General features: G+C 43.9%; 2 protein-coding genes across 4 annotated transcripts in view; both read left to right on the forward strand.

Annotated features, from left to right (window-relative positions):
• The window catches only part of KNDC1 (kinase non-catalytic C-lobe domain containing 1), a 1,149,158-nt gene that overhangs the window by 761,612 nt on the left and 361,294 nt on the right, over nucleotides 1-26,252 (forward strand). The window lies entirely within an intron of this gene.
• LOC137420696 (adhesion G protein-coupled receptor A2) overlaps nucleotides 1-26,252 on the forward strand; it is a 202,454-nt gene that overhangs the window by 99,520 nt on the left and 76,682 nt on the right. The window contains exons 4-5 of the mRNA XM_068105976.2: nucleotides 1,610-1,681; nucleotides 7,624-7,695. Of these exons, the coding sequence (XP_067962077.2) occupies nucleotides 1,610-1,681; nucleotides 7,624-7,695 (144 nt within the window). The remainder of the gene's footprint in view (nucleotides 1-1,609; nucleotides 1,682-7,623; nucleotides 7,696-26,252) is intronic.

Genomic DNA, 26,252 nt, shown 5'->3' on the forward strand with positions numbered 1-26,252 from the left:
GACGTCATACTTATTTTAAAATTCTACAGGCGGAGGCACTCCTATCATGAAAATTTCTTGTCAATCAGACCAACAGTTGCAGAGAAAACGATTTTTAAAGGGAATAAACCTGCAAAATGCCGGCGGAAGGGACATACATACGTACATATGTACATACACCGGACAGACAGACAAATGCTGTTCCAGATGGCTTTGCCCTATGGACTATCCCATAAAAATCCAGAGAAAAGAGTGGGGTTGGTGAGGTGGCCAGCCACAGGGTCAAAGCCTGAAGACGGGGGAAGATGGAGGAGGTTAACAGTGGAGGAGTCTTCTTCATGAAGCGTTTTCCATCCACTGGTTGTCTCAGGACCAACACGTCTCTTCTTCCAGGACCACCATATAGCCTTATCTGCCACGGTGTCAGTTCTGCCGCATTTTGGAGGCAGAGGAGTCCACTGGGTGATTGCCTGTGGAGATATAACCCAAACTGACATCATGTTTTACTGTAGGCTAATGACATGTTGGCCACTGATTATGAGCCATTCATTTTCAGGCCCTGCATGGCGGCAGCACAATAAATTTCTTTGTTAGTGCGGGAACACGCAGGTGTACGGAGTCTGTGCACCTTGGGTTTAATAGTGGTAGAAAAGAGCCTCCTCCAGTCCCAACAATTCTCCGCACTCTTTGCTTTCAGCTCCAACTACGCTTTGGTTGTTAAGAACATCATTATGAACAATCATGACTTTCAGGGCATCTTTTGGGCTGAGTGTCAATTAACAATCATGGTGTGCAGGCGAGGATAAAGGAGCACAGATGGGGAGCCGTAACAATTTACAAGCTCTGTCTGAAAATGTGAAACGGTCATTGTACCTTGTCTGCCTCTTTGCATTCAAAACCCCTTTCAGTCGTTTGCCAGGATGGATTTTAAGTGGCGTGCATGTGTCGGTGTATTTACCATGAAGCAGCTGTACCTTTATAGAGCGAAGCACCGTTTGTTGAGTTCGTTCGGTTTGTGGTTGCAGATGTTCTTGAATCCATAGAACTCCCGGCCTGGCCGCGCAACTCTGGTGGGGTCAGGAGCTCACACATGAGGCACTCCACAGGATTGGTTTGTTGAGAGCAATGGAGTTTTGGGAGTGAAAGGACAGTAACTCTGTTTTATTGTGCTTCATAAGTTATGGGTATTGCAAATCAACAGTGGAACATGTGGCTTCGCTTTCAAATTTACTTTCAGCAAGAGAAGAAAGTGCTTGGAATATGTAGAGACTAATGGAAACATAATCACAACATAATTATGTTCTTGTATCAGGTGCCATATTGTGCCCCTCCATTTCCTCCAGCTCCCCCAATTCTAACCATTGTACATTCTGTAATTGCACGAAACCCCGTCTCTGTATAATAAGAGTTATTCTATATTCTCCTGATGAGTGGCTGATTCACATGATTTGCAGTAAATGTGTAATTTACTCGGAAATACTTTGGTTACAGAGCAGCCTTTACTTCTTGAGGGCTTTCCACCATTATCAGAAGGAAGTGCACATGCAATTAACATGCGATGTCGGTCACACTAACAGGAAGCCTGTTTGTTCTGCCACCCACTACCCCCATCCTCCCTCACCCCCACAAGGGATTTGAAAAGCAACCTCATTAGTACAGTGGAGGCCGGGGCGTTCCTGGGTCTCACGAAACTCCGGAAGTTGTAAGTGGAGACATTGCATCTTGTCCCCCATGCAAGTTTGCTTTCTGGGAGCAGCGCTCCGCAGCACCGCTTCCTTCCTCCACTTCTTGCTTCTAGCTTTGCCGCAGCGATGAGCACTCCAGGAGTGCCCTCAATGTTTTCCAGTTTTTCCCCCCTCGATATCAATACACGTGTAATCAAACAAATCACAACATTTGTAAACACTTTCTGCAAAAAAAATTTTTGAGAGATATTTTTATTGTATGTAAGTCTGTGTGACTTCCTGTAGCTTCACTTGTCTGTTGAAGGTAGCTGAAATGTTTTACGTGTGATTGTAATGTACAAATTGTTCGTGCAGTTCCACTTCATATACATCTTTAGTAAGCCTGGGCAATGGGTTGGTAGCTGAGCGCACTTCCAAATTATGTTTGTTGGTCAAGATTCTTTGTATGAGTTATTGGCAGTCTTCTTTATCTGTAGGTGTTTCAACAGTCCAAAGAGACCACAATAATTAATGGCCCATGATGCAGATTAGCTCCAATCTTTCGATACGTGATCGTTTTAACGGTCGCTTAGGATGTTTAACAGTGAATAGAAAATTTGCAAAGTAGGCACAGCGATTGTCAATATGACACTTCCGAAGGTGTCTTATGCTTGGCATAATGGCGGACATGTGATTTTATTTTTCAGGTTACAATTGTGGGGGGCGTCAGGCCAGCTGTCCAACCAATGGGTATAGAGCGGGACATACATACACAAATGCATACATTCTTAGTACATACATACATACATACATAGTACATGCATACATTCATAGTACATACATACATACTACATGCATACATACATAGTACATACATACATACATACATTGTACATACACACATGCATAGTACATTAGTACATACATACATACATACACATATACATACATACATACATACATAGTGCATACAGACATGCATAGTACATACATACATACTATATGCATACATGCATACATACATACATACATAGTACATACATGCATCCATACATACATACATACATGCATAGTACATACATACATACATACATACATACATACATACATTGTACATACACACATGCATAGTACATACATACATATATACAAACATAGTACATACATACATAGTACATACATACATAGTACATACATACATAGTACATACATACATAGTGCATACACACATGCATAGTACATACATACATACATACATAGTGCATACACACATGCATAGTACATACATACATACATAGTGCATACACACATGCATAGTACATACATACATACATACATAGTGCATACACACATGCATAGTACATAAATACATACATACATACATACAAACATAGTACATACATAGTACATACATGCATACATACATACATACATACATACATATATGCATAGTACATACATACATACATGCATAGTACATATGTGCATACATACATACATACATGCATAGTACATGCATACATACATACATACATATATGCATAGTACATACATGCATACATACATACATGCATAGTACATACATACATACATACATACATACATGCATATTACATACATACATACATACATACATACATACATGCATAGTACATACATACATGCATACATACATATATGCATAGTACATACATACATACATACATACATGCATAGTACATACATACATACATACATGCATAGTACATACATACATACATACATGCATAGTACATACATACATACACACAAACTCTTGCTCCATTATATATAGATTATGGTACATTCACAGCAAGCGAATTATGCCACAAATAACAAGTAATAGCTATGTACCCTTAAAGTATTTCCCAATAATATTCGCATCCTGGGCTACATGGCCGATGTCTGTCAATGTGCTACATCTACAGTACATGGTCATGTTAATTATATAGGATTTTTCTATAGGATTTTGTGCCTTTCTATAGAAGCCATTCTATAGGGTTCTATTGAAACAGGTCTATAGGATTCTAAAGAACGATCCTATAGGATTCTATAGAAACCGCTCTATAAGATTGTATTGAAAGTGCTCTTCAGGATTCTATAGAAAACATGTTTATAGGAAAGTTGGTCTATTGAGTTCCTAGAGTTCTATAGAAACTCTATTGGACTGTTCTATAGGATGTCTATAAGATTTCTATACAAACATTTTTATGGAATCTCTATAGAACATTTTTTGCAGGGCTTCATCCTATTGTGGACTGACATGGTCTGATTTGAGGTTATCCAAGTCTGAATCCTATCATGGATTAAAATGGTCTGGTTTGAGGTTATCTTGAAGGTCTTAATCCTGTTGTGGACTGACATGGTTTGCTGGTCTGGTTTGAGGTTATCCAAATCTGCATCCTATCATGGATTGTAATGGCTGGTTTGAGGTTATCCAAATCTGCATCCTATCGTGGACTGACATGGTCTGGTTTGAGGTTATCCAAGTCTGCATCCTATCATGGATTGTAATAGGCTGGTTTGAGGTTATCCAGAAGGACTTCATCCTATTGTGGACCGACATGGTCTGGTTTGAGGTTATCCAAGTCTGCATTCTATCATGGATTGTAATAGGCTTGTTTGAGGTTATCCAAGTCTGCATTCCATCATGGATTGTAATAGGTTGGTTTGAGGTTATCCAAATCTGCATCCTATCATGGATTGTAATAGGTTGATTTGAGGTTATTCAAGTCTGCATTCTATCATGGATTGTAATGGCTGGTTTGAGGTTATCCAAGTCTGCATCCTATCATGGATTGTAATAGGTTGATTTGAGGTTATTCAAGTCTGCATTCTATCATGGATTGTAATCGGCTTGTTTGAGGTTATCCAAGTCTGCATTCTATCATGGATTGTAATAGGTTGGTTTGAGGTTATCCAAATCTGCATCCTATCATGGATTGTAATAGGTTGATTTGAGGTTATTCAAGTCTGCATTCTATCATGGATTGTAATGGCTGGTTTGAGGTTATCCAAATCTGCATCCTATCGTGGACTGACATGGTCTGGTTTGAGGTTATCCAAATCTGCATCCTATCATGGATTGTAATAGGCTGGTTTGAGGTTATCCAGAAGGACTTCATCCTATTGTGGACCGACATGGTCTGGTTTGAGGTTATCCAAGTCTGCATTCTATCATGGATTGTAATAGGCTTGTTTGAGGTTATCCAAGTCTGCATTCCATCATGGATTGTAATAGGTTGGTTTGAGGTTATCCAAATCTGCATCATATCATGGATTGTAATAGGTTGGTTTGAGGTTATCCAAGTCTGCATTCTATCATGGATTGTAATCGGCTTGTTTGAGGTTATCCAAGTCTGCATTCTATCATGGATTGTAATGGCTGGTTTGAGGTTATCCAAATCTGCATCCTATCGTGGACTGACATGGTCTGGTTTGAGGTTATCCAAATCTGCATCCTATCATGGATTGTAATAGGCTGGTTTGAGGTTATCCAAGTCTGCATTCTATCATGGACTGACATGGTCTGGTTTGAGGTTATCCAAGTCTGCATCCTATCATGGATTATAATAGGCTGGTTTGAGGTTATCCAAGTCTGCATTCCATCATGGATTGTAATAGGTTGGTTTGAGGTTATCCAAATCTGCATCCTATCATGGATTGTAATAGGTTGGTTTGAGGTTATCCAAGTCTGCATTCCATCATGGATTGTAATAGGTTGGTTTAAGGTTATCCAAATCTGCATCATATCATGGATTGTAATAGGTTGGTTTGAGGTTATCCAAATCTGCATCATATCATGGATTGTAATAGGCTGGTTTGAGGTTATCCAAATCTGCATTCTATCATGGACTGACATGGTCTGGTTTGAGGTTATCCAAGCCTGCATCCTATCATGGATTATAATAGGCTGGTTTGAGGTTATCTATAAGGTCTGCATCCTATCATGGATTGTAATAGGCTGGTTTGAGGTTATCCAAGTCTGCATCCTATCATGGATTATAATAGGCTGGTTTGAGGTTATCTATAAGGTCTGCATCGTGCATTGGATTGAAACAGGCTGGTTTAACATTTTGTAGAAGGTCTTAATCCTTTGATAACGTCTTTGAAGAACGATGGATGGAATTAACAGAACGTTGATCGAGGTATGCTAACCGCTATTGGAAGCAAGGAAAAATGGACGTTTCGGGCATTAACCCTTTGTCGGAGCAAAAACGATAGAGGGGAAAAATTTAAATTGCATCTTCCTCTTTCTTTTTTGCTCTGACGAAGGATTACCACTCAAAACGTCAGCTTTTCATTATTTTTTGTTGCATTAAAACTTCGTATCAAATGCGAATACATCCCTATTACCGATTCGTTCAATATTTTATCATTTCAAGGGAGACCACTTCGATTGCGGAAGGGCAATAACTTCATCACAATCTCTCACATTTCACCACTGAAACATGGAAGCGAAAACAAAACCCAGCACTCTCGCGCTGCGCAGCGGCGGACAGGCTAAGAAGGGCTATTTGTACTTACTGTGACTTTTCTCTGGCATTTTGACCCAATTTTTAATTATTTTGCTTCAATTCTGGTAATAAAGGTTTGTTGAAAATTTGATGACAAAAGCTCAAATGCTAAAAAGTTTATGGCCTTGACACAGACGGACACATGCATGCACACACTTGGAATGGATGTGCAGAAGCAAAGTTCCAGCTTTCCATGCTTGTGCTGTACATGCATAGTACATACATATATACTACATGCATACATGCATACATACATACATACATAGTACATACATACATACATACATTGTACATACACACATGCATAGTACATACATACATATATACAAACATAGTACATACATACATAGTACATACATACATAGTGCATACACACATGCATAGTACATACATACATACATACATACATAGTGCATATACACATGCATAGTACATACATACATACATACATAGTGCATATACACATGCATAGTACATACATACATACATACATACATAGTGCATACACACATGCATAGTACATACATACATACATACATAGTGCATATACACATGCATAGTACATACATACATACATACAAACATAGTACATACATAGTATATACATGCATGCATACATACATACATTCAGCCCTATAAACCACACCAAAAATCAAATGATAAAATTTAAAAATATTACTGGATGTCGTTGTTGGAATGTTTAATTTTACAACTTTGCATGCGAAAAAGATGCACCAAAGTGTAAAACCTGTGACGTCATAAATGTGCTATTTTGCAACTCATGTATAAAGTATGGCTGCCTTCACAGCATCACTGGGGAATTCACTGAAGTAGCCTTTACTGCTGAGTGATGTTTTTCCACATAAAGATGTGAGATGAAAAATTAAATAATGATCTCAGATGTGGTAATTCTTTGTTTTTTTACATTTCAGATTACTTTCCCCAATGACTGCATCAATACATCATGTTATTTTAATTACCCGATATCCTTTTGTCATCTAATTTTAATAGTCATTGCTGCCTTTGATTAATTGTTTTGTTCATGAAATTAAGAAACAATAATTCCTTCCATACAATGATTATATCAGGCTCATTGTATCGCTTACATATATATATATATATATATATATATATATATATATATATATATATATATATATATATATATATATATATATAGGGAATACAAGCCAAAGACATTGGTGGACATCAGTGTACCTTTCCACTAAAGCTGGGAATTTAAGAAAACGTGGACAAATCAACACATTATTTGTATTATTTGAATCTTGGATCTCCAGCATGTCAAGGCAAGTGCTCAAAGAGGAACATTAAAGTATGTGTTTTGCTGCTGTGGTCTATTTCACCAAGCAATCAATCACATGACCATTTGCATTTCATGTTTTTTCTCTTGTTCCAACACTTCCATCCCTCCTTTTCCTTCCAAGGGATCTCTCGAACAACCGCCTCGGCTGCATGAACAAGCACACATTTGAAGGCCTACCCAACCTCACACGTTTGTACGCCTCCTAGTGGACTTTTTTTGGATTTTTATTATCATCATTATTATTATTGTGATTAGTATCACTTTCACAGTGGTGTGTGAGTGCGCGTGTGTTTTACTACTTATTGTACGACATGTGGTATATGGTGCTCGTAACTGTCATTTTGTAAATTATTTTACACTGCCCCTGATGAGTTTCCAAATAGCAATGAAACCAATCTGACCAATTAATAATTGCATCGTTTTTGAGTTGCTTGTATTTATTCCATGTCTATGTGCTTTGTTCTGGAACCACTCAGAGTGAGTGCGAAGTGACTCACTGACTCAGAGAAGTGGCAAGGAGCTTTTTGGTAAGCTTTTGTTTCAGACTAGTTTGACAACTTTTGTTTGTAGTTTTAAAAACCTTAGCACAGCTGGGGGTAATTATTCGATTTTTTTTTGGGGGGGGGGGGGGGATAGGAACGTGGTTTGGATTAAATAAAGAACACTTTGACATAGTTAGCCAGCCCATTAAATGTGATAAATACACAATATTTCAGCAGCCAATGCAAATCAAAAGCTATTTACTCTTCCAACTGCCTTCATCGGGTAAAAAAAATCTATCTTGTCGATATCTATAAACTGTATGTATGTACGTATGCATATATACATATATATATTTATTTATATGTATATATATATATATTTATTTATTTATATATATATATACAAACTTGGCATTTAATATGGAATATTTTTTTTTCCTTGACTTGGGTTTACTTTCTTAACTCAGGAAAAATCTGGTGAGTTTCTTTTACACTTTGGTGATTTATTTGTTAAAAGAACCATGTCACTGATTGTCTGTCGCAGCAAGAAGTCAACAACAGGATTATATCACAGGTGGCGTGGCAAAATGTACGGACAGGCGCATTTGATGATTGGCTTCACAGTCGGGTATACAAGGGTTGTTGCGTTCTGTATTAGTGGAAAACAACTGCTGCACATCTACAAAAGTTATTGCCGCTTCCTCTGGAGATGGTCCGTCAACTCGACAATGCTGTTTGTCATGGAGTGGTGGCTTTACGAAATTACAGCATGAAACAGCGTGCTATTGCTCGGCAGTATGGCATCATTCAAGGTCAGGTGTCAAAGATCCTGAAACGAAATGCTCAGAGGGGTGTCCCTACTCCAATACCGAGGCCAGGACGTCCCCGCAGAACCACAAGGAGGGATGATTGCCAGCTGCACCGGTTAGTCCGCAATGGCCGTACCAAGTCAGCTAAACGGCTTAGGTCTGAGTGGCAGCAACTGACAAATGTGCCTGTATCCAGAAGGCTAGTCAACCAACGACTGGTTCCAGCAGGCTATCGTGCCAGGCGTCCCCTGAGAAAGCCACGCCTGACCAGACAACACCACCAGCACCGATTGCAGTGGGCCAGAGAGCACCTTCAAGGGCAGCCAGGACACTGGAATCACGTGATCTTCAGTGATGAGTCTAGATTTCTGGTCTATCGTCAAGATGGCCACGTCCGAGTGCGCAGACAAGTGCATGAAGCCTACAGCAAAGATTGTATAGTGCCAAGAGTCCAAGCTGGAGGTGGTGGGGTGACCGTTTGGGCTGCTTTTCATGCAGGGGGCAAAACTGACCTGGTTGTTCTGAATGGAAACCTGAACCAGTTCAAGTACAGGGCCATTCTGGAAGAAACATTGCTTCCATTTGCTCGTGCAGCCTTTCGAGGAAACATTGTCTTCCAAGATGACAATGCACAGCCTCATCGTGCTCGCATGATCCAACACTTTCTTGCTGACAGTGATGTAGAGCATATGGAGTGGCCTGCCATGTCCTGGATATGAATCCGATAGAGAACTTGTGGGCAGAATTAACGCGTCAAATCGACCACTTGGACCAGCAGCTGACCTCTGTGCGTGAATTGCAGCAGGCTATTGTCACTGCATGGCAGGCAATTCCTGTCTATCCTTGGCAAATCTCGTGAACAGCATGCCTCAACGTGTACGTGCTCTCCTGAATGCTCGTGGAGATTTCCACGAAGAACTGAACTGTAATTTTACTATCCGTAATCCCAGTCGTAATTTAACTTTTGTTTTTGTTAAAAAAAATTTTGGCTAATGTGCAAAATAAAGAGATACTTCTGGAAAACGTACAGAAGTTTAACACAGTACTGTCCGTAAATTGAGTTCGATATCAGTTTACATCACTTTCAAGGATCAATTTATTTGTTTCGAAATGTCAAATGTGGTTTTTGTTTCTTTTAAAGGTCACATTAACAAAATCTAGAATAATTTCAACATAATTCCAATGAACTTTTGGTTCTAAGGCATCTTGAAAAGTAAGTTCACCCCCACAAAAAAAAAATTCCATATTAAATGCCAAGTCTGTATATATATATATATATATATATATATATATATATATATATATATATATATATATATATATATATATATATATATATATATATATATATATATATTTATTTATTTATATATATATATATATATACATATATATATATTTATTTATATATATATATATATATATATATATATATATATATATATATATTTATATATATAGATATATATAATATATAATATATATATATGTATGCATGTAGGTATATATATATATATATGTATATATATGCATACATGTATATATATGGATATATACATGTATATATATATATATATATATATATATATATATGCAAGTTGCCAGATTGCATCTAATGAGGGTAAATGTCGTAACCACAGCACGTACAACAACCGATTTCGATTTCACTCACCAACCTATTATCTTGCAAACGGAACCTGGGACTCCTTACTATTGCTTGCACGATTGCACCAGGGACTCCTTACTATTGCTCTGACGATGCCTTGTGTGAGTTGAGTGGAAGCACGAAGTTTCACGGGCGGTGTAAAATCCCAGTGTGGCTGGGATATCAGACTCACATATCAGAAATAAAACATAATATAACCCACAAAAAATTCCATCCAACGAATAATTTGCTTTTTGTCCATTTACTTCACCAAGAAACGTTCACTCAGTTTCAAACATTTTCCCTTTGAAATTCAACATGGGACCCCTTACTCATCTGATGCTCTACCATCTTTTCATGCACATGTGAGCAATGCCGGTTCAGGCTTTGGCCCACGGCACACTTTGGCGGCGGGGGCTCTTGTGTATTCTCCAAAATAAAATCATTGCACTCGTAAATTGAATAACATTGCAGTGAGTGTGATGTTACTTATATTAAAAGTATTCAATTTTGTGATTTCCACATGCAGTATTTCAACTTGCAATGTTTTTCTTACATTTCAAAGGACATTCCTGGCAAAGTAACATTACTGCTTTGCACAAAAAGGTGCAAAAACAGATCCTTGCAACTACAGACCAATCAGCCTGCCCCCAATTATCAGTAAAGTCATGGAATCCATCATTGCTTCGGATATCAAATCCTTCCTCTTCTCCAATGGCTTGATCTCCGATCATCAATTTGAGTTCAGACCATGTCATTCCACTCTGGACATGCTCCTTCTGCTGTCTCAACAATGGATGGAGGTCCTCAATGCCAAACAGGAAATCAGAGCTGTCTCCCTTGACATATCACGTGCATTCGATACGGTCTGGCACCCCGCTCTGCTCTCCAAACTCTCCTCCTATGGTATCCATGGAAATCTCCACGCATGGCTTGTGGACTTCCTCTCTAGTCGTAGTCAACGTGTGGCCCTGAATGGGTTTCTCTCATCTCCCCCCTTCCTGTTCAGGCTGGAGTTCCCCAAGGCAGTGTTCTGGGCCCTGTGCTTTTTCTGGTCGTCATCAATGATCTCGCCGACTCTCTGGAAAATCCTCTCTATCTCTTTGCTGATGACTCCACTCTCTGCCGCTCCATACCTCATCCCTCAGATCGGCAGTCTGCAGCCACCTCACTCTCTGCAGACCTGGAAAAAAAATCACAGACTGGTCAAACAAGTGGAACATGTCTTTCAATCCTGACAAATCTCACACTCTTACTATGTCTCTCCGTAAAGACCGACTGGACAACCCTCCCATCTACTTTCTCAACAATCCTCTCCAATAAGTTCTGTCACTCAAGCTTTTGGGTCTCACTATCTGCCATGATCTTTCCTGGGAAAACCACATTTGCAAGCTGGCCTCTAAAGTCAGTTGCCGACTAGGCATCCTCCGTCGTACGAAGTTCTTCCTTGACACACCTGAGCTCCTCACCACATACAAGTCTTTCATCCGCATAGATATTGTTACAGCCACGGATTTCAGATGTACTACAAGGGGGAATCCCTGGTTCTCCTCGAACTTACCGGGCCTGAGGCTACTGATCACAAATAACTTCGTACCATGGCATGTGGCTAGCCAACCACGAACGCCAATTGGTCTGCCACGTGGTTCCAGGGTTTTCCATCTAAATACTGTTTATCTGTGCAATGCATTTTCCAACCGGGGAATGCACCCTCAGCTATGCATCAATCTTATCCTAATTAGATCTTAATTAGGGTGACCAAGCAACCGCTGGTGCATGCCAGACTGTAATGGGCCAATCAAATGGGGAAATGATAATCTCCCAGTCCAACCTAATGTGCGAACAGCGCTGGATCAATGGAGGAAATGACGGACACAGACAGATTGGAAAGTAATGTCAACAAGGGATTTATTTATAATAAGTGGGATCATGCAAAGGTGGGAGGGAAATCAAGGACTTTAATGTGGGGAAGGTGTTTGCAAAGGGGTCAATGGGGGAATGCAAATTCAAAATGTGTAAGTGATCACAAGCAATGAAGGGTGCAACAATATTTACAAAGTGAAGGACATGGATGAGATGAAGACTTAATCATATGCCTTACCTATCGGCTGTACACAATACAGGGTGTCCATTAGACGATTCATGGAGGGAGAAATGTACAGAAGATAAAGAAACTATGAGGGTCAATGGTCTCTTGCTTACCGGACGGAAGCGGATGTGCTTACATGACTCATGTGCTAAAGGAGGGGGTCAAAGGAAAGAAATACTGTGGTCTCGGGTGCGTTGAGTGTAGAGGGTGCAGAGTGTCGTGCGAGTGGTGCAAGAGAGCAGTGAAGGTGCATTATCAGTGGTGGTCTCTTCAGAGGTGTCGGGCCACAGCAACACCGCTAATGGGTAATTTATGGATGGTGAGTCTGCGTTCAAGGGAGAACGACAAAAATAAAATAAAGTGTGAGATGATAGCCTATTGTGTGAGATCATATAAGATACGTGTATGCATGATTTGACTTCGGCCCTAACATGCGCTCACACCATCCGTCACCACTTTGCCTCCCAGCTCCGACCCACCAACATGAGCGCCACCCCTCGAGCCCAGATCATCCACCACCAATGCACACTCAGAGAGCCAAAACCAAGTACCAATGCGCAGGCAGAGAGAGAGCGCGAACTTTTGACTGCGGCGCTTTTATTATCCCTTAGCGAGGGCGGGGCCTAAAAGGGGGTCTAGAAGTTTCTCGGCGGAATCCGGGATGCCGATCGGCACATCGCCGCTTAGCCCCGCCCTTGTCAGACCTTCACAGCTGATTTTCACCAGACTCCTGTCTGTTCTGATGTGTATTATAGTCCGGCAAATGAAAGCGCTGGCCGCCGCTTCCAGCCATCTCCTCCCTGTGCTTCCTGCAGCAAATGCTGCTCGGTAGTTAGTGGATGAGGTGGGGATGATGGTAGAAGGTGAGTAAGTCATGTGTAGTTGTAGCAAAGGTTGTGTCCTTGTCGTTTATCAATAGGGAAGATTCAGACACGGGGAAAGCCAGGGGCAGTTGAGTTTGTTGTGCGACTCAAACCACCTCTTGGTGCGATATGTTAATTAGTGCTTGCTCCGCACAGTGTGTGCCAAGAAGCGTGCATATAATTTAAAATTAACCTCGAGGAAATGGGGAAAGGGGGAAAAACCCCTCTACCCATCACCAACGCATTGTATCACATACTAACCCACCAAACAAAAGGAAAGAACTATTCTTATCTTATGATATGGAAATATCTACACTGAGGGACCTGTATTTTGGGTGCAATTGCCTTCGGGGCCGGTTCACTGAACTGCACCAAAGTGTGTGTGTGTGTGTGTGTGTGTGTGTGTGTGTGTGTGTGTGTGTGTGTGTGTGTGTGTGTGTGTGTGTGTGTGTGTGTGTGTGTGTGTGTGTGTGTGTGTGTGTGTGTGTGTGTGTGTGTGTGTGTACATATATATATACACAGTCACGTGAAAAAGTAAGTACACCCCATGTAAAGTTTTGACTTTTTCAACATATTTCAACATACAGCTATTTGATCTTCATTTCAACAATATTGATAGATAAATGTGATATAATATAACAAATATCATGAAACGTTTGCATTTTGTCGTGCATTGTATAATTTAAATAAACATAAATGCAATTTTCTCATGTGGAAAAAGTAAGTACACCCTTGCCTCGAATAGGTGGTATTTCCCCCTTTGGCAGAAACAACCTCAAGTAGGCGTTTGTTATAACTGTCTACCAGTCTCTGACATCGACTGGGAGAAATTTTTGCCCACTCCTCCATGCAGAATTCTTTCAGCTGTGCGATGTCTGCGGGGTTTCTTGCATGCACAGCTCGTTTCAAATCCCCCCACAACATCTCGATGAGATTTAGATCTGGGCTTTGACTTGGCCATTCCAGAACCCTCCATTTCTTTCTTTTCAGCCATTCCTTGGTGGATTTACTGGCATGTTTAGGGTCATTGTCATGTTGCAAGGTCCACCTTCGGTTGAGCTTCAACTTTCCGACAGATGGCCTCACATTATCCTCAAGCACCCTCTGGTACAATGAAGAATTCATAGTGGATTCTATGATGGTGAGCTGCCCAGGCCCTGATGCAGCAAAGCTGCCCCAAACCATAATATTTCCACCACCATGCTTTACAGTTGGTATCAGGTTCTTGTGGTCAAATGCTGTCTTTGGTTTTCACCAAACATGTCTTCTGGTACTGTGGCCAAATAGCTCTACCTTTGACTCATCTGTCCAGAGCACATTGTTCCAGAAGTGCTGGTCTTTGCCTCGGTGTTCATTGGCAAACTTTAGTCTTGCCCTGATGTTCTTTCTGGACAGCAAAGGTTTCCTCCTGGCACACCTCCCATGTAGATCAAATTTGTGCAGCTTCTTTCTAGTGGTAGACTCGTGCACTTTGACATCAACAGTGGCAAGAGCTACCTGTAGGTCCCGTGATGACATTATGGGGTTCTTAGAGACTTCTTTCAGCATCTTGCGGTCTGCTCTCGGGCTGAACTTGCTGGGGCGGCCTGGCCTGAACAAGTTGGCAGTTGTTTGGAATCTTCTCCACTTGCAGATGATCTTCCGGACAGTCGAATGATTGATTTCAAATTGTTTGGAGAGCTTTTAAAATCCCTTCCCAGTCTCGTAGGCATCTATAACCTTCTTTCTGAAGGCCTCGGAGAGCTCTTTTGATATAGACATGGTGACGCCGCACACTTCAACAACAAAGAGCAAACCAAACTAAATGTCTGAGGTTTAAATAAGTCAGGTTCCTCCAAGATCCTCTCTAACGATGTTCTAATCATTTGCACCTGAGCTGGTGCACCTGATTCTAATTTTAGGTATTTGAAGTAGTGATAAATGTAGGGGTGTACTTTGTTTTTCCACATGCAAAATTTGCATTTATGTTTATTTAAATTATACAATGGACTACAAAATGTAATTGTTTCATGATATTTGTTATATTATATCACCTTTATCTATCAATATTGTTGAAATGAAGATCAAATAGCTGTATGTTGAAATATGTTGAAAAAGTCAAAACTTTACATGGGGTGTACTTACTTTTTGATGTGACTGTGTATATATATATATATATATACATATATATATATATATATATATATATATATATATATATATATATATATATATATATATATACACACACGTTTATGTATACACACACACACACACCCACATACACATACATACTACAGATTATAATACATAATGTCTTACATCAAGTTAAAGCTTTCTCATAGTTTGGAAACATGGTCAGACTGCTCAGCTGTCCATATGGGCCAGCCAATCCCATTCTTTATCATACCATGACTAAATAACCACCTGTTGAGGTTATGCTCTCAGCAGGGGTCTGGCTTTCACTGTGGTGTTATTCAAGTGAAACCACATTTACAGCTGCTGTTATTACATTGAGGAGAATCCCTCATTTCTCAACCATTAAATCTACTCAACCTTCCCTTCTTGAATTTCTGCTTCTGAGTGAAGCCTAACAAGTTTAATTACCTCTCAAAATCATATTACTACAAAAGCAATTGCAGCTGCATCACTCTCACAAGGAATACAGTAATTTGCATGACATTTGGATGACAGAGAGGGTTAATGTTATACAGTTGACCCTTTTCAAGATGAAACGTCTGAGATGAATGTTGATAAAATAATAACAATATATATATATATATATATATATATATATATATACATATATATATATATATATATATATATGTATGTATATGTATATATATATATATATATATATATATATATATATATATATATATATATACGTATGTATATATATATGTATATATATATATTTATTTATTTATTTATTTATTTATTTATTTATTTACTTATAAACAGGAATTAAATTCCTGCATGGGGCTAAGTGTGAAAAACTCTGACTCAACACAGGACTCAAACCAAGGGCCTCCATCACTTTCGCCGTGACAGCCCACTGCTCTATTGCGCTTTATATGTGTAAATGCGATTTATATGCGCTTTATATTACAGCCCACTGCATCAAATTTTGTGTAAAGCTTGGCGATTCCCAAGTGGAAACGATCCGCAAGATTCAACACCATTCATTCCATTATGAAGGAGGATTTGGGCTTCAGGAGAATCTCAGCGAAGTTCGTACCAAAGCTGCTAACGATTGAGCAGAAGCAACTCCGTTTGGAGATCGCACAGGACATGCTGGAGACTGTGAACAGCGATCCCAGCTTCCTCAACACAGTGATCACTGGCGATGAGTCCTGGGTTTATGGGTACGACCCAGAAACCAAGTTGCAGTCATCACAATGGAAGCATCCAACATCCCCGAGGCCAAAAAACACAAAATTTGATGCAGTAGCATTGTTCAAGTTTTTCCGTCATTTTGTCAAAAACGAAAATACGACGGCGCTCGCTTACATGTCCTCACTCATCGGCGGTCTGCCGTCAAATGACAGCTTCTGCAGGTGGGAAAAAATTCACGCGTGCGCATTAGGATCGCCTACATACGTGCACCAATCAACGCCTCCCTAGCTTCTTTTTTTTTACGCACGAAAAATAAAGGTCGGATACTTTTTGAACACACTACGTATGTATGTATATATATTGTTGCGGATCTCCGACGTCGGCCTTCCCCTTATCAAGGGGGGATTAATCCCCTTGTCTTTTATCTGGCCGAAGCGATCCTGGGGGTTATAACGTCCTTCCCGGGCAGCGTTAGGTAGGGTTTTTAGGACTAGGGATTCGCTATTACCTAAGTACTAACGCTGACCGGAAACGAGGAAGTAACTCCCACCCGAATCATGGATATTGATGGAATATGCCGAGCGGATAGCAATCCGCGATCCGAGCTGTTAACCAATGACTAGACCCGATTATAGCGGTTCCTAATCGTGCCACGCGTACCCAATGGAGAAAAGACTGGGACGATCGAATAAGGAAGAAACCACGAAGAACAAGGTAATGTATTACAATTTGTACAAGAAGGGGAAAAGAAAGAATGTACAAGGAAGAGGAAGAAAAAGGACATCGGGCAGCCTTATTCAGTCTTAACTTATTCCCTGGACTCGGGCCCGCTTGCTCTCAGACTCGGTCCTGGACTCAGACTCACGCGGGGATGCAGATGGTCGGGTTGAGGGTCCGGCGATGGCTTCCACAGCTCGTCCCGGTCCCCCAATCGTACCGTGCAGATGGTGTGGTGTACGGCAGGCAGCTCCTCCCGTGTAGCGTAGGCGCGTGCGGACAATTATATCGGGGAAATGGTAAGCTGGGCTATCGGCGACTTCGTGGCTCTTGGTCACGTATGTAATAGGAGTACGGGCGTTTGGATGTTGCGCACCGCAAGCCCAAGCCAAATTCTCAACCAGCGATCCCCGATAAACCCTTCCCAATGGCGCGTGCCTCCAACAAATGTCCTTCAACACCGATCGTACAAGTTCGTTGGCACAACGCGCTCGCCCCCTCAAGTCCTTCGCATAACTCTGCGCACGTTCAGGTGAAGCGCCTCTCTCTCCCCACTCGTAACTTGATACGGCAACTCCCTGCTCATAACCCGGGTACAATGTTCACAATCAGTCCTCCCCTCATAACTGTTCAACAGACTTTGTGAGCGCCTCTCCCTTCTCAGAACTGAGGTGGGGACCTCGCGCAAGGGGTTATATTGCCATGCCCAGCGAACCCTCTCGAATCTCCAGCCACGCCCTGTCAGGCGATCTCACCTCAACCCTGGTTGGCTGCTGAGGGCTTACCGGCTCCGCCTTGATGGCTGCTTGACGTGGCCGCACCTCCACCCTTGCGCTCCGCCCCCTTTTCGGGCCTTACCTCGTGGCTTTTGGGCTGGTTCGAGTGGAAGCCCAAGGGCAGCGAATGCTGCTGGCAAAGGAGGTGTAACAAACTGCGAGGGCGATGGAGTACAGACAGGATAGTGCTTAATGGCGTCGATGGAAGGGAGGCTGCAAAATGGACGAGGGGCCTATGAGGGGCCTACTCTTATTTGTTTTACGCAACACAGATGCAACTATTGGGAATGGCCTTATCCTAAACACATACTAAGAAATAACTACCGTCCTAAGGTGACATACGTGTTGCATATGGCCTATCTATGGGGTGCAACCTTTAACCTTTAATGATGTTACCTGTGCTGAGTTCTAAAAACGGCAACACTGCACCCCTCCTTTCGCCAGGCTCCCCCGAGCTGAACCAGGCTACCAGTGAGGACGGCCGGCTTTGATACCTGGGTCAGGACTACTTTTACAACTACATGTGATAGGTGTATTTTCCCTCTCCATTTACTCTACACCCTGAGTGCGACAGTTTTAATACTAGATATGTCCCACCAGCTGCGCTGTGTACTGCCTAACTGACTCACGCCCACAATTAACCGAATTACGGAATTATTTTCAAACTACACATTTAAGCCGGTGGGGGAGCATGTTATTTACAAGACTACTACTAATTATTTACAACTACAACAAAGGACCTGTCTTTTGTGTGAAAAAGAAGAACTTTTTGAAAAGAGGAAATACCATTGCACTGCACTGCACCAATACACCATTCACCCATATGCACCTGAAAAATAAAAAAATGCACAAAAAGCACCATCACCAAAAAGTGCACAAGAAACATTATAAAATAATTAGTGATGTCTTGTGCTTGGCTGCTGGGCCGATGTATCTTCTTGCTTCTGGCTTCATGGATCTTCGGTGTGCCATCGTTAAAGTTGATGGCTTCTTGTCCGGGCACACCGAAGATTAATTAATAAAAAAGGGCACAAACCGCGTCCGCTTTTTATTTTGGCCAGCAGGGCCAGCGTAGGTGGTCCGACTGCTTGGCATGTGTGCCACTTAAAAACAGTGGTCCGCAAGCAAGATGCTGCTGGCAGCAATGGTCTGCTCCAGCAAAGGTGCCAGGCCACAGAACGTGTGGTCCATATGGTGTATCAGTGCAGGCAGCAGGGTGCAGTGCAAGAGTGCAGCCGCACAACTCAGGGCACCTGCACACTCCCCTCAACCAAAAGTCCATGGGTCCATGAGTGGGGAGGAAGACAAAGTAGTGGTTAGCGGGGGCAAGGGCGCAAGGGTACACACAATACAAGGCAATGCGATATGAGGGGCACGGGAGAGCGAGCGGAGAAAGCTCGTCCCTACTCGTATGTCACCCCCCATGTCAATCTACCTACCCTTGCCCTTCCCCGTATTTACACAATTTACAAATTTCGTCTCTACCGTCTTGTCTCCCATATCTCCCCTAATGCCAAATTCGTCTGCCAATCCCTCCCAAGAAGGAAGGGATGGAATCGATACAATGTCTCACCCACGTCAAGATGCGTCTTTCATTCCAAACATTTGCAAAAACCCAGTGTGGAGTCCTGTCACCTCGGTGAGTGGATGTGGATGGTCCGAAGAGATTTCCTCCTAACTATCCTTCTAATTGACATTAACTCACTTTAAACTACCCGGGGTCTTGCCCTGCCAATTGGCATCTTTAAACTATGCGGTTCTAAAAACCAATTCCCATTGACCATACGGTGGTGCCTCCCAAATTTGGGGTCTCACTCCCCCCATTTTTCAATACTGTGCCCTCGCACAATTTCGGGGCTGGGTCGTGCGGCTCTACCAGCAGGTCCACCTACCTACGCACCTCTGCCACTGAAGTCGCCACCCGAGCTTGCCTAGCTCCTGCGACTACCTAACTGGGGAAGGCCCTCCCTGGCTCTTACCTCCTAATGCCCCCTCTGGCATTGGGCTACCCGGGTCCTTCTCCCGGATCCTCGGGCCCCGCTGAACTCTACCTGAACTCTACCTGACTCCCAGAGCCTACCTGCGGCCTCACCTGGCCGGCAGACTACCAGTGGCGGAGTGCCTCAATAACTATACGCACCAATTAAGCCACACGCCCAGCCATTCCACTTACTTACGCACCCATCCAAGCAATACTTTGCTACTACACACACCACAGATGTCAATATCCAACCAAATTTACGTACTCCCTCTCCCTAACTTTAAACTACCCTCCCCGGGTACGAAGGGGTCGATCTTCCCCCATCCACTTCTTCGCACCATGCACTCCACACCACTCATTCCACACACCATTTACTCCACACCATTTATTCCACACCACTCAGTATTCTTACTTGCACCCCATGCAAGCCAATGCACTTAACACAATTACACACATCCTCAATACTCCACTCATACACTTTCACACACACACACACACACACACACACACACACACACACACACACACACACACACACACACACAATTCTCGAGCAATGCCTCATTTGCTCACCAGCACCACCAAGACTCCCATTCACAATTCCTCATTTGCGCCTAAAGCGCATCCTCATACCCACACACACAGCATCATCTAGCTAACTACCTCCCTCTAATACTAGTGCTTTCTCTGTCATCCCTTTACACTAGCACATCCCTCGTCATTATCAACCAACTAATCTGACTACGTCCCCTCTACCTGTTCAAAGGTCACTACTTAAATCTTGGTCTCCTAAAGTCATCTCTAAGTCCCTAACATCCTAGCCCACCCTGGCTAGTTTACACTGCCAAACCCCATAATCCTACTGCTCCTTTGCCCCCAAATGAATGGTACAACTACCATTCGCCATCACTACTCTACTAGTCCACTACTCTGAGCCTCTCGGGGTGGAAATACATTTTCACCGCTCGGCTTCGGAAAACCGAGCAATGTATGCGGATGGTCAGTCTCCTGTTGGTTGGGTCCGTCCGGCATTTTCAATTCTGGGGAGGAGGCATACTCGGACCGAGGTTCCAGGCGCCATCCCGGCGTGGAGCCTTCCGGTCTCCGGCCCGATGACCCAACCTCCCCCGGCTGGAGCACCGCCCCCGCCAGGGGGCGAAGGTCCGACCTGGCCAACCTCCCCCGGAATTGTGCCGTTCGCCTTTTTCGTCAAAGCGCAGCACCGACCATACAGGGCGGGGCTCGGCACGAATCGTGCACGGCGCTCCCTGCAAGAGCGCTGCGGCAACGATCCCCGCCGGCTCCCGCAGCACACAAAGAACACCACGGCCCGAGAGCTCGCGTCGGCTGTACATCGGCCTAAGCGCTGCCCCGGTCAGCGTCGATGCTCGAGTCGCATTCTCCCATCCACACGCGACCCTTCCCATACTCACACATCCCATACGTTCCGTGCATTCTATTACTGGACTCTCTCTCCGTGCACTCTCTTCCGTTCCACACTCAGGTGCACACCACTCAGGCGCACGCATTCCTTCCACACACTCCATTACGCACTCCTCTTGCGCACATTCTTGCGCACTCACCCAACTCGCACACTCCGTTACATCCTCTGTAACTACCATGGGTGTGCACTCCTGCATACACCCACTCATCACCGCACACCCTCGTGCACATTCTTGCGCACACTCCTCCGTTACGTACTCCGTAACACTCACGGGTGTGCACTCAATTGCACACCCAATCACCCGCTCCGGTGTGCACTCTCGCACACTCTCGCCAACATGCTCTGGTGTGCATTCTCGCACACTCTCTTCATCCATCCCACACTCTGTGTCACACACTCTCCCTTTCACACTCTTTTTCACACTCGCACTTCAGCGCACACCTTTTCCTCACACTCGCGCCATTTCCTTTCATACAGCGCACCACAGACCTTCCACAAGCGCCCGGGTGACGTCGGGATCCCAAGCGCGCGAAAAATCCTTTCGCGCCAAACACTTTCGCGCCAAACCTTTTCGCGCCGTATACAGCCCGACTCACCTTTGGGATTCTTCTCTCCTGCACCAACTGCAAACTTCCATTGGGGGTTAACAAGTACGGCATCATGATGCGAACACGGACTTTGCACAAATTCCATCCTTTCCTCCCGCGATTAATTTTCTAAGTCCGCCGTCTCTTCAACCCCAATTTCCACTAGAAATATTCCATTTTCTTTTTCCTCGACGACCGCTGGCGCTAATAAAATTTTCTCCTCTACTTCGGCGGTCGTCGGCTTTTCCATACCCCGTGTCGCGATTTCTACCCTGGTCCACGTAACTATGCCTTGCTCAGCCTCGCTTTCCCAGCGTTCCTCAAGCCACGCTACCCCGTCGCATACCGATGTACCTTTCCCGCTCGACCTGCGGTCAATGTCCTTCCCATATTTTTTGATGTGGCCACCCATTCTGTTTTCAAACCCCGTTAACCCGTCCTTCATTCCTTCCATCTGGTTCTCTCGGGTGGCCATCCTGTTTTCCAACCCCGTTATCCCCTCGTTCATTTCTCTGGCTTGGCCACCCAATTTGCTTTCTAATCCCCCAATTTGATTTCCCACATCATTTTTCAATTCCCCAATTTGGTTTCCCATATAATTTCGCAATCCCCCAATTTGCTTTCCCAATTGCTCTCCCATTTTGTCAATACTGTCGTTCTTTTTTTTCATTTTCGCCATGAATTGCGCCATGAAGGCTTGCATGTCGACAACCCCCATTTGCGCAGCGGGCGCGGCCCTCGTCGCCATGTGCGAGGTGCCGCCATTTTGTTCGCCTGCAACCCCTACAGCTGCACCCTCTCCAATTTCCTCCTCCACTTCTTCTAGTTGTCCCAATTCTTCCCGGGGGTCCTGGGTTGACTCTAAATCCTCCTCATCTACCCCCACCGGCATCCGACCGCCTTGGCTATCCATGGCACGATTTAATTTAGATGTTTGATTCATACATTTCGGCCGCTCGTAATTTTGACCAGATTTGTCCAAAAGATAAAAAATTTGGTTCGGGTTCCAAATCCCACTCCCAGACACCAATTGTTGCGGATCTCCGACGTCGGCCTTCCCCTTATCAAGGGGGGATTAATACCCTTGTCTTTTATCTGGCCGACGCGATCCTGGGAGTTATAACGTCCTTCCCGGGCAGCGTTAGGTAGGGTTTTTAGGACCAGGGATTCGCTATTACCTAAGTACTAACGCTGACCGGAAATGAGGAAATAACTCCCGCCCGAATCACGGATATTGATGGAATATGCCGAGCGGATAGCAATCCGCGATCCAAGCTGTTAACCAATGACTAGTCCCGATTATAGCGGTTCCTAATCGTGCCACGCGTACCCAATGGAGAAAAGACTGGGGCGATCGAATTAGGAAGAAACCAGGAAGAACAAGGTAATTTATTACAATTTGTACAAGAAGAGGAAAAGAAAGAATGTACAAGGAAGAGGAAGAAAAAGGACACAGGGCAGCCTTATTCAGTCTCAACTTATTCCCTGGACTCGGGCCCGCTCGCTCTCAGACTCGGTCTCGGACTCAGACTCACGCGGGGATGCAGCTGGTCGGGTTGAGGGTCCGGCGATGGCATCCACAGCTCGTCCCGGTCCCCCACTCGTACCGAGCAGATGGTGTGGTGTACGGCAGGAAGCTCCTCCCATGTAGCGTAGGCACGAGCGGACAATTATATCGGGGAAATGGTAAGCTGGGCTATCGGCGACTTCGTGGCTCTTGGCCACGTATGTAATAGGGGTACGGGCGTTTGGATGTTGCGCACCGCAAGCCCAAGCCGAATTCTCAACCAGCGATCCCCGATAAACCCTTCCCAATGGCGCGTGCCTCCAACAAATGTCCTTCAACACTGATCGTACAAGTTCGTTGGCACAACGCGCTCGCCCCTCAAGTCCTTCTCATAACTCTGCGCACGTTCAGGTCAAGCGCCTCTCTCTCCCCGCTCGTAACTTGATACGACAACTCCCTGCTCATAACCCGGGTACAATGTTCACAATCAGTCCTCCCCTCATAACTGTTCAACAGACTTTGTGAGCGCCTCTCCCTTCTCAGAACTGAGGTGGGGGCCTCACGCAAGGGGTTATATTGCCACGCCCAGCGAACCCTCTTGAATCTCCAGCCACGCCCTGTCTGGCAATCTCACCTCAACCCTGGTTGGTTGCTGAGGGCTTACCGGCTCCGCCTTGATGGCTGCTTGATGTGGCCGCACCTCCACCCTTGCGCTCCGCCCCCTTTTCGGGCCTTACCTCGTGGCTTTTGGGCTGGTTCGAGCGGAAGCCCAAGGGCAGCGAATGCTGCTGGCAAAGGAGGTGTAACAAACTGCGAGGGCGATGGAGTGCAGACAGGATAGCGCTTAATGGCGTCGATGGAAGGGAGGCTGCAAAATGGACGAGGGGCCTACTCTTATTTGTTTTACGCAACGCAGATGCAACTATTGGGAATGGCCTTATCCTAAACACATACTAAGAAATACCTACCGTCCTAAGGTGACCTATGTGTTGCATATGGCCTATCTATGGGGTGCAACCTTTAACCTTTAATGATGTTACCTGTGCTGGGTTCTCAAAACCGCAACAATATATATATATATATATTTATGTATATATATATATATATATATATCTATATATATATATATGTATATATATATATATATATATATCTATATATATATATATATATATATATATATATATATATATATATATATATATATATATATATATATATATTGCTGCGGTTTTGAGATTGGCACATTGAAGTCATTAAAGGTTAAAGGTTTGCCCCCCATAGTTAGTCACAGGAGCAACATAAAGGCCCATTTGTAGTATAGTTATGTCTTAGTATGTGTAAGAATAGGCCATTTCCCCTCTTAGTACCTGCATTGTGTAAAGACATGAGAGTAGGCCCCATTCATTTTGCGTCCACCCTCCAATTCTACCTATATGGGCGTAATCCAGCCCGCGCCCCATTCGGCTGACCATTAGTCGAGTAACACGAGGTAGGCCTAAATAGGTGGGGGCGGCGTTGAGGTCGGGAGCGGCGAGGCGATGACGGTAAGAGCCACCAGCCAATCAGAGCTCGAGCGGAATGGCGTGAGAGGGCGTGGTGAAGCGCGTCTGGTGAGTTCCAGAGGGTTCACGGGGCGGGTCTATAAAAGCCCATGCGAAAAGCCCTCAAAAGGACTTGAAGGGTTTTTGCAAAGGACTCGCAAGTGGAGAGTGTTAAAGGACTAGCGTGGGAACACTTGATTGAAAAGACTTGTTGGGAGAGACTTGCTCGTAAAGGACTTGCAGAGGATAAGCGCATTGCAAAGGACTTGCAGAGGATACGCGCATTGTTTGAGGATTTGTACCGGTGGCGAAAGGACTTGCGCAGAGAGAGAGAAGAAGAGGCGTTGAACCATACAAGTACGCGGGCGCAGCCAGATGTGCCGGTAACGCATATAGCACATTTACAGCCACGCGAGTAAGCGCGGCCATAGCCGCAAGTGAATAACCGCCAGCCGCGCCAAAGTCCGCTCCCTACCAATTCGCCCCGTGATAACCCGCTCCGTGCAGACGACACGCGGAGAGCTCCTGCCTTCACCTACTTCCATCTGCAAGGGACGTGCCGGGGGCCGGAGAGAGCTGCACGGGAGCCATCCCAGGACGCGCTGGTGAACATCAACCTGCCCATCAGCAATCCCCGTGTGTGTGAGATGGGCCCGTTTGTCCTGGGTATTAAGTAAGACTGTATAAGGCTGCTCTGTGTCCCCTTTTCTTCTACCATTGTATCGTGTAAATAAATTCTGTTCTTCCTTCCAATTTTATCGTCTTTGTGATTTCGCCATTGACTAAGCATGGTACGAATAAGAACCGCTTGAATCGGGGTCTAGTAAGTAATAACGGCGCGGATCACGTGTACGCAACCGCTCGGCGTCTCACCAACACACGTGGTTAGTGCGAGGCTTATTTCCTCGCTTCCAGGGCAGCGCAAGTACTTAGGTAACAGCGAATTTGGTCCTGAAACCCTATTTCGCGCTGTCCGGAAGGGACA

The sequence above is a fragment of the Myxine glutinosa genome, chromosome 2 (genome assembly GCF_964187855.1).
Source record: "Myxine glutinosa chromosome 2, kmMyxGlut1.1, whole genome shotgun sequence".
Lineage (NCBI taxonomy): Eukaryota > Metazoa > Chordata > Myxini > Myxiniformes > Myxinidae > Myxine > Myxine glutinosa.